The sequence below is a fragment of the Carassius auratus genome, unplaced genomic scaffold (assembly GCF_003368295.1).
Source record: "Carassius auratus strain Wakin unplaced genomic scaffold, ASM336829v1 scaf_tig00215910, whole genome shotgun sequence".
In the NCBI taxonomy this organism is placed as follows: Eukaryota; Metazoa; Chordata; class Actinopteri; order Cypriniformes; family Cyprinidae; genus Carassius; species Carassius auratus.
The window spans coordinates 6138-20494 of record NW_020528304.1 but is presented as its reverse complement, the minus strand read 5'-3'; the positions used below and the strand labels follow the sequence as shown (position 1 = coordinate 20494).

General features: G+C 35.1%; 1 protein-coding gene across 1 annotated transcript; it reads right to left on the bottom strand.

The window, feature by feature from the left end:
* Positions 1 to 6658: 6658 nt before the first annotated feature.
* LOC113096294 (uncharacterized) lies at positions 6659 to 8934 on the bottom strand. The gene is made up of 2 exons (XM_026261657.1): positions 7615 to 8934; positions 6659 to 7444 (listed from the first exon to the last, which is right to left on the bottom strand). The coding sequence occupies exons 1-2, from the start codon at positions 7822 to 7824 to the stop codon at positions 6782 to 6784; spliced, it is 873 nt and encodes a 290-aa protein (XP_026117442.1). The 5' UTR covers positions 7825 to 8934; the 3' UTR covers positions 6659 to 6781.
* Positions 8935 to 14357: the final 5423 nt, after the last annotated feature.

Sequence of the window (14357 nt, the reverse complement as noted above, 5' to 3'; positions counted from 1 at the left end):
AGCCAAAAGCTGCATATATATTAAAAGTAGTAAATATTTAAAGTAGTAAAACATATTTAAAGTAGTAAAACTAAAGTCAAAAATTTACATTTAATCAGATAAATTTTTTTCACAGATCCATCTGTGATTTTTTTTTTTAAGTCAGAATTTTTCTTAAATTGAATTGCATTGCATTGATCATAACCTAATTAGAAGAACATATTTTTGGCAGAAGTAGAATCAATTGATAATCTGTGTATTATGAATATAAATTATATTATGATACTTTAACCCATCTAAGTGCACACACCCAGTAGTGAATACACACAACCAGAGCAGTGGCGAATCACAATTGGAGGTTCAGTACTTTGCTCAAGGCTCTCACCTCAGTCATCGTATTTCTGTCTGACCTGAGACTCGAACCCACACACTTCTGGTTACAAGTCCTACTCTCTAACCATTAGGCCATGAATGGATGATGTAAGTTTGAGTTTCATTTGTCAAGTAATCGTGTCTGCAGGTACAACTTTGACAAGACCAACTGTCACTGATTAAAGGTTAACCTGGGGTGTAGCATCTGGATATGCAGGGTATGCATGTGCATATGGGATGGTTGGGAGCCCGCAGAAAGCCATTTAATTAAAACTAGGGAACTTAATTTGTGGCCACAATAAACATATATTTTTGTCTGCATGTCATGTGCAGGTCTTGGCAAATTCTCATGTACATTTGTTATATTGCTGCCGTAGAACCATCCAAATAAAATATATTTTAAAAAAAGTCTGTGAGGATTGTAGCTAGCTAGTCGAAAAGACTGTATCACAATTGTATCACATCTAGCTTCAGTGACACCTGCACAGTTTTGATTCTTTCATCTTAATTCTCTTTTATCAAAAGACTGTTGAAAGTCTTTCATTTTTTTCTATTGAAATTTGCTGAAAAAGATAATATAATTTAAGTAATTACAATAAAAATTTTAAAATATCTTCCTCTTTATATATATATATATATATATATATATATATATATATATATATATATATATATATACACACATATATATATATATATATATATATATATACACACACAGTATATATACAAAGTGATTATAAAAATAATAAAACAATGTTGTCAAAGTATGAAATAGCAGTTTTATTGACAATTTGCAAAACCGATTAATTTGGTTGATTGATTGATTGATTGATTAGCCTACTGTACACAAGATCTTTCGTTTAAGAAAATTTTAACATGTCTTCTGATATTCATTCATGTTTATAAAATAGATTATTCACATGCCGCTTGACTGACAGACTTAAAATTCTAGGAAATTGCTCTAATGTTGCTCAAAGTGAAACATCACTCCTAGCGAACTAGGAGAAAAATGTAAATATTGTACCATCTCAGCTTTTCTCCCCGTATCCATTAACCAATGCTTCTGTTGATACAGTGCATCCCAGCTTTTCTCCCCGTATCCATTAACCAATGCTTCTGTTGATACAGTGCATCCAGAAAGATCATTTGCAACTCCACTAATGTGCAACTTGGCTTAAAGCCCAGCATCAAAAAATGGAAAGATTACATATCCTGACTGTAACCTCCACAAGGTCTCTTTCTGCAAAATGTTAAGTAATTTTCAAAAGCTGTTACATCAATACAAAATACATGCTATTACCTTTCTGTATGAATCTGTAGGAAAACTCCATAGATACCACCAACAACCACAATGAGAGGATCTCTGCGTTGGAAAAGAAGACTTTAGATTTGAGAGAAGAAAACCAAAAACTTAAACTTCATCTGCTACAGGCACAGTTATTGACAAATACTGACAAAGGCTAAGCCTGTACGGGATGAAGGAGGATGATCAAGAAAACACTCGGGATCTAGTGATCAAACTTTAATTATTTACTGGAGGTCGTAGATGCAGTCCCACAATAGGTCAGAGAAGGTGGCAAGAGAGCATACTTGTCGGTGCTGTTGCTTACATCGAAGGTGAAAAATGTATTAATTCAACATTTAATGGGGTTAAATTTAAAATGTTCCTTTCTCTTTGGAGTGTTACAAGCTCTTGGTGAATAAAGAATATCCATAAAGTTGCAAAGACTAAAGTCTCAATTCCAAAGAGATTAAGTTAAGACTCATCCACACCCCCTAAAACGGCTCGTTCTAACATGCCCCCACATCTCTACATCACTATGTGGGAAGACACCGCACAGATGTTCACGCAAAAAAAGAAGGCGTACCTTTTATTCTCGTTGTAGTATTGTTGTTGCCATCACCACAATGTCGTATAGATGCTGTCTGTTTCACTGTGAAAGCGAAACTACTTTGGCCTTTCAAAAGAGGATGATATCTGCTTCATCATGCCTGGAGCTGATCCGTGCTGGTAACTGAGGAAATACATCAACTTTGCACTGTGGATCGCCGGATCGGGTTTTCCATAGACGGAGCGGAATGGGTCATCATGTTGTTTTTATAATATCTCTTTCGTTTTGGGAAATTAGTTTTTATTGCTCTTAATGTTAGATGTTTAAGGGATATCGATAAAAGGGAGACACTTTTTCTCTTAGTTAAACACAAATTACTTTGTTTCAAGAATAACACTTGTGAAAATGAATGAAAGTTTTGGAGATCACAGTGGGGTTATTCTGCATTTAAAGGGAGATGAAGGGGAAACTTCTGGTGAAGGGAGATGAGTTATAAAAATACGCACAATACGAATTTGATCAATTGCAGTGTTAATGGGCACAGTAAAAGCTCTTTAAATGTATACAAAAAAAAATCTCACTGGATTATTACAATTAAAGGCAAAAATTCTATTTGGATATGTAAACTGATATTTACAAACACACTACAGCAAAAGATAGAAATAACTGACTTAAAATTAATTTTTTAATACTAGTGGCCTAAGACTTTTGCACAGTTCTGTGTGTTTAAAAAACTTAGTCTGATACTACTATACTTAAAAAGAAAGTTTTTGAGTTGCTTTTGTGATAATTTACAGTGGCATGCGAAAGTTTGGGAAACCCTTGCAGAATCTGTAAAAAAAAATCTGAATAATTTAACAAAATAAGAGGGATCATACTAAATTCATGTTGTTTTTTATTTTGTACTGTCCTGAGTAAGATATTGTACATAAAATGTTTACATTTAGTAATTAAATTATAAAAATAACCCCATTCAAAAGTTTGGGAAGCCTTTGTTCTTAATACTGTGTGTGGTTACCTGGATGATCCACGACTGTCTTTCTGTTTTGTGATGGTTGTGAAAGAAGCTGAAAAACTTCTTTCACAACAAAAGGATTTTCTGAAGAACAGTGCTAAGTTTAAATGTTCAAAACAAACAAGGGACTCATGCACAACCATGAGTCCCTTGTTTGTTTTGAACATTTAAACTTAGCACTGTTCTTCAGAAAATCCTTCAGGTCCTCTAGATTCTTCAGTTTTTCAGCTTCTTTCACATATTTGAACCCTTTCCAGCAGTGACTGTATGATTTTGAGATAAATATTTTACACTGAGGACAATTGAGGCACTTAAACACAACTATTAAAAAAGGTTCAAATGTTCACTGATGCTCCAGAAGGAAACAAGATGCATTGAGAGTTGGGGGGGGGGTGAACATTTTTGAAAACGATGAAGATGTACTTTTTTTCCCATTTAGTTCTGCCCTTCTTAAGCAACAGAAGATACTTGTATGTTTCCTGGAACTCAAATGATGTACAATTTACCTTGATCTTCAAAAATGGTTTTACCCTACAGCTCTTAATGCATCTTGTTTCCTTCTGGAGCATCAGTGAATGTTTTAATCTTTTTTTAATAGTTGTGTTTGAATCCCACAATTGTCCTCATTGTTATTACTTGCACTACTGTCTGTTCATCCAGAAACACTGAATAAGCCATTTGCACACTGAAATATTTTCTATGCACTTTACTGTCCATTGCAATAATGTAAATTATGTTCATATGTTCATAGTTCTGCCCATAAAAAAAAATGCTGAAATTATTAAAATCCCCTTAGTTCTCAATGCTGTGTGTTGTTAGATTAGATTAGATTAGATTAGATTCAACTTTATTGTCGCTGCACATGTAAGTTACATTGAAATATGCATCTAACCAGAAGTGCAATAAGCAGTAAGTACAGAATATACAAGGTCTACAATATGTGCAATAATTATATAGATAAGTATTATGGACATAATTTAAATATTTTAAATACTATCAGCATGATATACAGATAGGTGTACTATGAACATGCACTTTTACATAATCCATCTGTATAGTATGTTCGTAGTACACCTATCTGTATCTCATGCTGATAGTATTTAAAATATGTAAATTATGTCCATAATACTTATCTATATAATTATTGCACATATTGTAGACCTTGTATATTATGTACTTACTGCTTATTGCACTTCTGGTTAGATGCATATTGCAATGTACCTAACATGTGCAGCGACAATAAAGTTTAATCTAATCTAATCTAATCTAACAACACACAGTATTGAGAACTAAGGGGATTTTAATAATTTCAGCCTTTTTTTTTTTTTTTTTTTTTTTTTTTTTTTTTTTTTGGTCTTGTGGACTATATTCAAACCTATTTTATGTAAAATATTTTACTCAGGACAGGACTAAATAAAAAAATAACATGCATTTAGTATGATCTCTCTTATTCTTTGAAAATTATTCAAATTTTCACAGATTCTGCAAGTGGTTCCTAAACTTCCTTCCACATGCCACTGTACAGATTACTGGCTTTTTTATTTTATTTTTATTTTTTTTACATCCACAAGAATATAAATGGAGAAGTGATGTTCTTAAAAGTAAGTCAAACATTTTGGGTCTTATCTACTAATGCAGTTCATATTATCTCTTGATGTTTCAATCGGTTTTTCATGTTTATCAGATCATATAGCCTGTTTTTGGAATTTTGATAATAAATTACTCTCGGATTATATATTTGTGGAATCTGTTAAAAAGGCTTATTCAGTTTTTGAAGATGAATCTATGAGTCATGTCCAGAGATGTCCAAAGACTTTTTAATTCAAAGTTAGAGGTAAAGAACTTAAAGTGTCTAATTCCAAAAGATGTCAAGATATGAGCTCATAAAATTATCAAGAAAAATTATTACAGTTTTTCTCAGTCGCTTTGGTGCGTTTTTCACATCATCCCTAACATGTGCAAAATAATAAGTGCATTCCTCAGAACAATTTGTACAAATTGCAATATACAATAGATATGTTTCTAAAGCTAGTCAGTCACTAAAAATCCTTAGTACATCTCTCAAAAGTAAATATTCATGCCAACGATCATGTCAGTGCCATCAGAATGATAAGTCATTGAGTCATTGTTCACGAACAAGCTCGTCAAAATGTTTAGGCATGTTGTCAATGTAACTGTGTGTACTTTGACAGTATTACCAGATGTAAACTTAGGCTACAGTTTGGATGATGGTTACTGTACTGAAAATGCACAAGGCTGCACTTCTATGGCATAAATCAATTTCAACAGTACTATATACATATTACTCTATGTGGGTTATTGATTGAAAGAGACAAAATTGATTTTGTTTTTCACAGCTTTACAGTTTTTCTCAGTCGCTTTGGTACATTTCTCTAATCATTCTTGAGATTTGCAAAACAGTAAGTGCATTTCTCAAAACAACTCGTACAAATATCAAAACACAATGGATGACCTGCAAAAGCCAGTCTCTTGCTCAAAATCCTTAGTTCATCTCTCAAAAATAAATATCTGTGTCAATGAACATGTCAGTGCCATCAGAATGACAAGTCCTTGTGTCATAGTTTACGGATAAGACAGTCAAATTGCTTAGTCATGTTGTCAATTTAACAGTGGAGGGATGTTCTGATGTAAACTACTGTATTGAACAGTATGCCATATGCTTATGTATGCCATATATCCATTTCAAAACTACACATTTACACATTACTGTTTGTGGGATGTTGATTGAAAGAGACTGGATAGAATTCCCAGTTACACTTTTACTAGTGGTCTGACCAAAAAAATAAAAAAATAAAAAATACTTTTACAATGCCATTGTGATATAGAAAAGGAAATATGGGAACAAAGATGAAAATAATTCCATTTTCAGAATTTGTAACTCTTGTGTTGTCCTTTGTCTATACAGTATAAGCTTTCCTACTGAAGATTCATGAGATGAACCTTTGAGCTATTTCAGAGAAATGGTTTATCATTGGTTTATCATCTACATTCTCTTCATTAGTAAAGATTCACTTGCACAATTCATGCCAAATTGACAAAACATCTAATAATAGTGTGTAAAAATACAAATAAAAAGTGTGCTTGGCAGTTTATGACAACTAGATTAACCATTTTGCATTTAATGACTTATACTATGAACTAAAGACTAGATGTTTTGGGGGGTAAGACTATTGCACAGAAAACTGTATAATACATTTTGAGCAACATGACATTAGCAACTGATAATGTAGGAAACCGCAGATAAATGTGCGTAATCAATTGCATGAATGTACAATAGCAATCGCAACTTGTTCAAAAGAATGAGAAACTGGTTTTATGATGTGTATTAATGACTAGATGATGTGGAGGTTGTACAAGTAGTTTTGAAAATTGCATTTCTGTTTTGAAAAATGCACTAAAGTGACTGAGAAAAACTGTACTAGTGCTACTTTATGAAAGAAAACAACAAAATAATTTACAGTAAGAAAAAGACAAGGGGCACAAAGTAAAATAAAAACTAAAACACAGGAAACACCCCTAAGGCACAACTTTGCCTGCAGCACTGTTTCTAGTGCTGTCTCTACACATCCAGACGTTCCTGTCTGTCGGCCCACATATTCTCATCCACATCACACCGGATATTTTCCCTTCCAATGCAACGTGGAAAGAATCTTTTGGAATGCCTTATCCATCCTCTGCAGGCAACTACTGTGATGTCCTCACATGCTGCATCCATTGCAGCCAGCAGGGTCATCTGTGTGTGTGGCTGATGATCATACACCTTCCACCTCCATGCTGAAAAGAACTCCTCAATTGGGTTAAGGAATGGAGAATAAGGTGGAAGGAATTCTATGAGCATCCTCGGGTGGGTCACAAACCATTGCCTTATGATGTTTGATCGATGGAAACTCACATTATCACAAATGACAACATACTTTGGCAAATCCTCTCTAAACAGACCCCTCTCATCATCAGGGATGAGAGCCCTGTAGAGAGTCTCTAAAAAGTTGAGTAGATGCTGGGTGTTGTATGGTCCTATAAGGGGGATATGGGTTAGGACGCCATGCTCTGAAATAGCAGCACACATGGTGATATTTCCTCCCCTTTGGCCTGGCAAATCCACAGTAGCTCTCTGACCGATGACATTCCTACCCCGCCTTCTGCATTTGGTCAGGTTGAAGCCAGCCTCATCCATGTATACAAAGTTGTGAGAGGGTTCACTTGATTCCAACTCCATTATACGCTATATCCCAGGACACAGTTGAATTAGTTTTGGTAAGGAAGAGTGACATAAAATGTGCATATATTGTATGTTCCTTCCACAGCGATGGAAGTGTGTGCAGTTTATGCTTACTGTACTATGTATCACAATAAAATTATTCTGTAAAATAGTTACATAGATATATGTTTTACCTGTACATACTGGTACCGTATCTCCTTAACTCGGTCCTCATTCCTTTGGAATGGTACACGGTACAGCTGTTTCATACTCATCTGGTTTCTATGCAGCACCCTGTCAATGGTTGAGATGCTAACAGTACGGATGTTTTCAAAGACATCGTTGTCTTCTATAATGGTCCTTTGTATTTCCCTGAGTCTCATAGCATTGTTTGCTCGGACCATGGTGCATATAGCCTCTTCCTGTTGAGGTGTGAAAAGGCGTCCTCTGCCACCGGTTTGTGGTAATTTTGCTGTCCTATGTGGGGACAAATGCAGTGATGCATTGCACACTTTCACATAGACAAAAATTATGCAAACACATTTTACTGTAAAACATACAGTTGGGTGGATGTAAAGTGCAGTATCTATCTGTATAGAGTATATTTATGTATGCTGTGAAATACAAGTGGACTACTGTAATAGGAAGCATTATAGGAAGTATACAGTATACTGCTTATATACAGTAACAGTGCACTGTACATTGGTGGACATACCGGTTCTCTCTTCGAAACATTTGAACTATTGAGGACACGGTTGATCTCCCAATGTTCGGCTGCACCCTTCGACCCGCCTCAGCCATAGTAAGGCCATGATTGACAACATGGTCTACAATAGTGGCCCTTATGTCATCAGATATGCGCCTATGTCCTCTTCTGCCTCATCCTCTGTTTTGCCTTCCACCACGCATCCTTGCTCCTCTTCTTCCTCCTGGCTGTTGACCCTGTTCGTTTCCTGGTCCATCCATTGTTGGAAAGTTGCAACTCTGTGTTGTGGTCTGTCTATATATGCTTCCCAATTGATTGTTCATGAGATGCACCTTTGAGCAATTTAGACAACTGGTTGATTGTTGGTTGAACTAACACTTTACATTCCTTGAGTGAGGGTCAATTTCACCTGCACGATTCATCAATTCACATCTTTGTACAAAAAGTCTAATAAAAAAAATGTGTAAAACTATGCCTGACAGTTTATGACAAATAGTTCAACAATTTTGCATGTAATGGCTTATGCAAAGAACTAATGCCTAGATATTTTGAGGGGTAAGACTATTCAACAGAGAACCATTTACTACATTTTGATCAACATGACATGAGCAATTGAAAATGTGGAAAAAAGCTGACACTTGTACATTATCAATTGCAATATGTACAAAAGCAATTGCAATTTGTTCAAAGGAATAAGAAATTGCTTTAATGATGTGCACAAGTGACTAGATGATTTGGAATTTGTACAAGTAGTATCAAGAATTGCACTTTTGATCTAAGAAATGCACCAAAGCGATTGAGAAAAACTGTAATACAGAGGAGGAAACATTTATCTAATCCACAAATCAAAATAGATGGAATTTATTTAGAGTTAGCTATGGGTGCATTTATAAGATTTGGGGCTAAATGGTTAGAAATGGGAGAGTTAAAAGTTTTTTTTATTGTTGTTGCTGATGATGTTGTTTTTGCCCTGGAAAAGATAAATAAATAAAAAATGAATTGTTTGGCAGCTTTGAAAATGTATAGCAATACTAACAAAAATATAACAAAATAAAACATGTACTGTATATTCTTCTTTATATAAACAAACTATCGTGAAAATTAAGCAAGATGTTTTCTGAAAAAAAAAAAAAGAATCTGTTAAAAAAAGTATGAGCCCCATCAGACTGGTCGTGTTGCAACAATATATACTGATATCTTACCCAGAAAACAGGATACAGGTTTAAATTATTCAAAATACTTCTGCTTAATGTTAAACTGTCATATATGCAAAAGAAATCTATTGTATATCTTGCTCTGGCTACTGTGTAGAGACCACCGGGCCCACTCATCATTTTAATACGCTAGATTTAATGATATTGCATGGAATTGATCTTACTGATATAGATATCGTACCTCAAAGTGATGATGTTACTGACCATTTCCTTGTATTCTGCAAGCTGCGTATCACTGATATTAACCAAATGGCTCCATGTTATCGTCTGGGCAGAACTATTGTTCCAGCTACCAAAGATAGATTTGCAAATAACTTGCCTGATGTATCTCAACTGCTGTACCCATGAATACAATAAAAGCTGTTGCCCCCATTTCCAAATTGAAAAAGGTTAGAGAAATCGTACTGTGCCATGGTATAAAAGTAAATACCCACTCTCTCAAGAAAGAAACTTGTAGTCTTGAGCGCAAATGGAGAAAAACAAACTTTTTAGAATTTCTATAGACAGGCTCTAAAAACTGCTAGGGATGTGCATATTCACAAACTCAAGAAAAAAATACAAAATAATCAGTTTTTATTTAGCACATTGGCTAGATTGACAAATAACCAGACACCACGGATCTAAATATTCCCTCACAGTTAAATAGTAATGACTTTATGAATTTCTTCACTGATGAAATAGATAACATCAGAAATACAATAACAAATGTAGATTCTACAGCATCTAATAATTCAGCTTCATTAATCTCACCCAAAGATAAACTGTACCCACTGAATTACTGAAAGAGTTGATACCTGATTAAGAAACCACAACTAGATCCTGGGGGGGGGATTTGTGTCTGCTCAATTGTGCTCCTTCCTACAAAAAAAAAAAAAAAGGATCTGTATGATCTATAACTGTATCAGGTTTCAGGCCCCACCATAGCACACAAACTACACTTGTTAAAATAGACTTTAACTTGTTACAAATGACTTGCTTCTTACAGATCAAGGCTGCAATCTCATTGCTAGTTTAACTAGATTTTAGTGATGCGTTCGACACCATAGATCATGACATTCATAGATCGATTACAAAACTATACAGGTATTCAAGGGCAGGTTTTATGAAGGTTTAGATCCTACCTGTCTGATCGCTACCACCGCTAGTTTTCATTGTGATAGTCATTTGAAATTCACCTGTGGTGGAAAAAGGTCATGTAAAAGTCACGCATTTACAATGTTTTTACCATAATAACATGTTGATCAGCCATGTCATATGTAATAAAACCTCAGTAACCACAACACATATAATGTATCTCCCATCGTAACTGTAGTTTTACTTTGATTTTTGTTGTATAAACGAGGTGCAATGCTTTTAATCACATTAACTGTGTTTATTGTGTACTCTTTAGTCAAGTAACACAGTAAACACATAATTTGCCATGGTTATAATACATTTTTGTAATTTAATTGTAATTCAGTGTTTGTTTCTTTTCTGTTTTGCAGTTGCTTCATATAACATACAGTATTGTTCAAAATAATAGCAGTACAATGTGACTAACCAGAATAATCAAGGTTTTTAGTATATTTTTTATTGCTACGTGGCAAACAAGTTACCAGTAGGTTCAGTAGATTGTCAGAAAACAAACAAGACCCAGCATTCATGATATGCACGCTCTTAAGGCTGTGCAATTGGGCAATTAGTTGAAAGGGGTGTGTTCAAAAAAATAGCAGTGTCTACCTTTGACTGTACAAACTCAAAACTATTTTGTACAAACATTTGTTTTTCTGGGATTTAGCAATCCTGTGAATCACTAAACTAATATTTAGTTGTATGACCACAGTTTTTTAAAACTGCTTGACATCTGTGTGGCATGGAGTCAACCAACTTCTGGCACCTCTCAGCTGTTATTCCACTCCATGATTCTTTAACAACATTCCACAATTCATTCACATTTCTTGGTTTTGCTTCAGAAACAGCATTTTTGATATCACCCCACAAGTTCTCAATTGGATTAAGGTCTGGAGATTGGGCTGGCCACTCCATAACATTAATTTTGTTGGTTTGGAACCAAGACTTTGCCCGTTTACTAGTGTGTTTTGGGTCATTGTCTTGTTGAAACAACCATTTCAAGGGCATGTCCTCTTCAGCATAGGGCAACATGACCTCTTCAAGTATTTTAACATATGCAAACTGATCCATGATCCCTGGTATGCGATAAATAGGCCCAACACCATAGTAGGAGAAACATGCCCATATCATGATGCTACCTCCATGCTTCACTGTCTTCACTGTGTACTGTGGCTTGAATTCAGAGTTTGGGGGTCGTCTCACAAACTGCCTGTGGCCCTTGGACCCAAAAAGAACAATTTTACTCTCATCAGTCCACAAAATGTTCCTCCATTTCTCTTTAGGCCAGTTGATGTGTTCTTTGGCAAATTGTAACCTCTTCTGCACATGCCTTTTTTTTAACAGAGGGACTTTGCGGGGGATTCTTGAAAATAGATTAGCTTCACACAGACGTCTTCTAACTGTCACAGTACTTACAGGTAACTCCAGACTGTCTTTGATCATCCTGGAGGTGATCATTGGCTGAGCCTTTGCCATTCTGGTTATTCTTCTATCCATTTTGATGGTTGTCTTCCGTTTTCTTCCACGTCTCTCTGGTTTTGCTCTCCATTTTAAGGCATTGGAGATCATTTTAGCTGAACAGCCTATCATTTTTTGCACCTCTTTATAGGTTTTCCCCTCTCTAATCAACTTTTTAATCAAAGTACGCTGTTCTTCTGAACAATGTCTTGAACGACCCATTTTCCTCAGCTTTCAAATGCATGTTCAACAAGTGTTGGCTTCATCCTTAAATAGGGGCCACCTGATTCACACCTGTTTCTTCACAAAATTGATGACCTCAGTGATTGAATGCCACACTGCTATTTTTTTGAACACACCCCTTTCAACTAATTCAACTAATTGCCCAATTGCACAGCCTTAAGAGCGTGCATATTATGAATGCTGGGTCTCATTTGTTTTCTGAGAATCTACTGAACCTACTGGTAACTTGTTTGCCACATAGCAATAAAAAAATATACGAAAAACCTTGATTATTCTGGTTAGTCACATTGTACTGCTATTATTTTGAACAATACTGTATATCTCCAGCTCCTACAACAACATTCGGTGTCCAGCAGCTCTCTCTCTCTCTCTCTCTCTCTCTCTCTCTCTCTCTCTCATTTTCCTTTCCTATTTTTCTGAACTGTAATTCATAATTCAGTCACACATATTTTTCTTTCTTCTTTTCTCTTGTTCATCATGACATATTTTCAAAGCTCAGAATCAGATTTTGTTCTGTTCTGTCAGAAAGCTGCTAGTATTAATGGGGAACTTGAATTCAAAGCTCAATGCTGAACTTGAGAGGTTGTCAGGAAAGCTGAAGTCCTTCAAAGGTTAAACACTTGACAGGTAATGTTGAAGACATTTAGTTATAACTGATTTACTTTAAAAGATTTATCCTTACTGTATGTGTTAATAACCTTCCTTATAGTCCTTCCATTCAAATATTTTGTTCACAGATCATTTCTAACACACTTTCTCAACATGTATGTATTAAAACAACAACATTTTACTCTTTCTTCATTTCCGCTGAAAAGGAAGACCATAGGGCCTGTAAAACTCTTGTCAAACCCGTCTTGTTTGTGGAGAGGGATGAATTTGACCATCTTGTGTGTTTATGGACAAGACCAAAAGCTGCAGTCACACATTTCCAATGGTTCAGTACGTCTGTGTCGGTCTGAGCACCTTGACAGAACTTTACTGCAGTTCCATTTTGCACCAAATTTGATGTTTGTTTTTTTGTTTTTTGTTTTTTTTTTACTTTTTAACATACCCCACGACCCCATCAGTACAAGCCCTTTGCTACATCAAAGTATTAATAATTCAAAAATTTTTAGCAAATTCATATGTTATTATACAAGCATACTCATGTAAAACTTCTACAGCTTTTCCTCCTGCTGTCATTGACCATCGCCTCAGCTCTCATGAAGACTGTGCCCATTGTAAGTAGTCAGTGTTTATATTCTAATGTTTATACTGAGTCCACTGTATCCTTTATTAGCACCATCTTAATCCGTTCTAACAGTACATGGTATTTGTCACTACCTCACAGTCTGTCTTTATTTCCATGTTGATTTTAATTGAACACATCTGTCTAAATGTCTAAAAGCAAGTCTGCAAATGCTGTTTAACTTGTCATTTGACCCATCAGATATTCTGTTAATTTGGCCAAATTAGATCATTTAAGGCTGTTCACAATCAGAATAGTAACTACAATAACTATTTTAGCTTCTTCACCAACAGACAATAAAGTTATGTTTATTATTATACACTCTGCAGTGATGTTGTTGTCTGCCATTTTAAATGCGCAAGCTTGTTAAACTCTGATTGGCTGTTTTTATTGTTCTTCAGCTGGAAAATATATTCCAATGATGTTGTTCCTCTGTCATTAAATGTTATATGAAAATGAAAACCGATACCAATGATATCCAATGATGTTGTTCCTTTGTGTCATTAAATGTTAAATAGTTGCATTATGGACTCATCCTTGGTGTGAAGAGGTCTTTAAACTGCTTACAACAACCCTGCTAGCATGTTATTGTGTAGAAAATAATTGATAAGAATATAGCTTGAAGATACAGCTGTCTTTCCTCTCATTTTGTTAAACACAAGATTCTGCCTGTTGCTCTTCATCTTAGTCCTTTACTCTCTCCACTCACTCACATATTCTCTTTTGCTCTGTTGTAAGGTAGAAAAAGAGCAGATGGTTGCATGATGGCCTTTTTCAGTTTTGTCAACTGAATGTCTGCTAGTGAGGCTCAGCAAGTTCTTGTCATGATCAGCCCTCTCCAAGAAAGCTTTGTAGAAATTTGTAATCAATATTCATTTAATCCTCTAACCTGAATCTTTTGGTGAATTAACTTAATTTGTTTTATTAAATCTGTCTTATTTCATAAGTTTAACCTACATTAGTAATTAAACATTGGGT

What these genes read in the sequence shown, in the direction of transcription:
- LOC113096294 (XM_026261657.1), bottom strand. Translation starts at nt 7,824, where the DNA reads ATGGTCCGAGCAAACAATGCTATGAGACTCAGGGAAATACAAAGGACC. An exon ending in TACGGTACCAGTATGTACAG is followed by an intron (nt 7,445 to 7,614) that starts GTAAAACATATA and finishes CCTGGGATATAG; the next exon opens with CGTATAATGGAGTTGGAATC.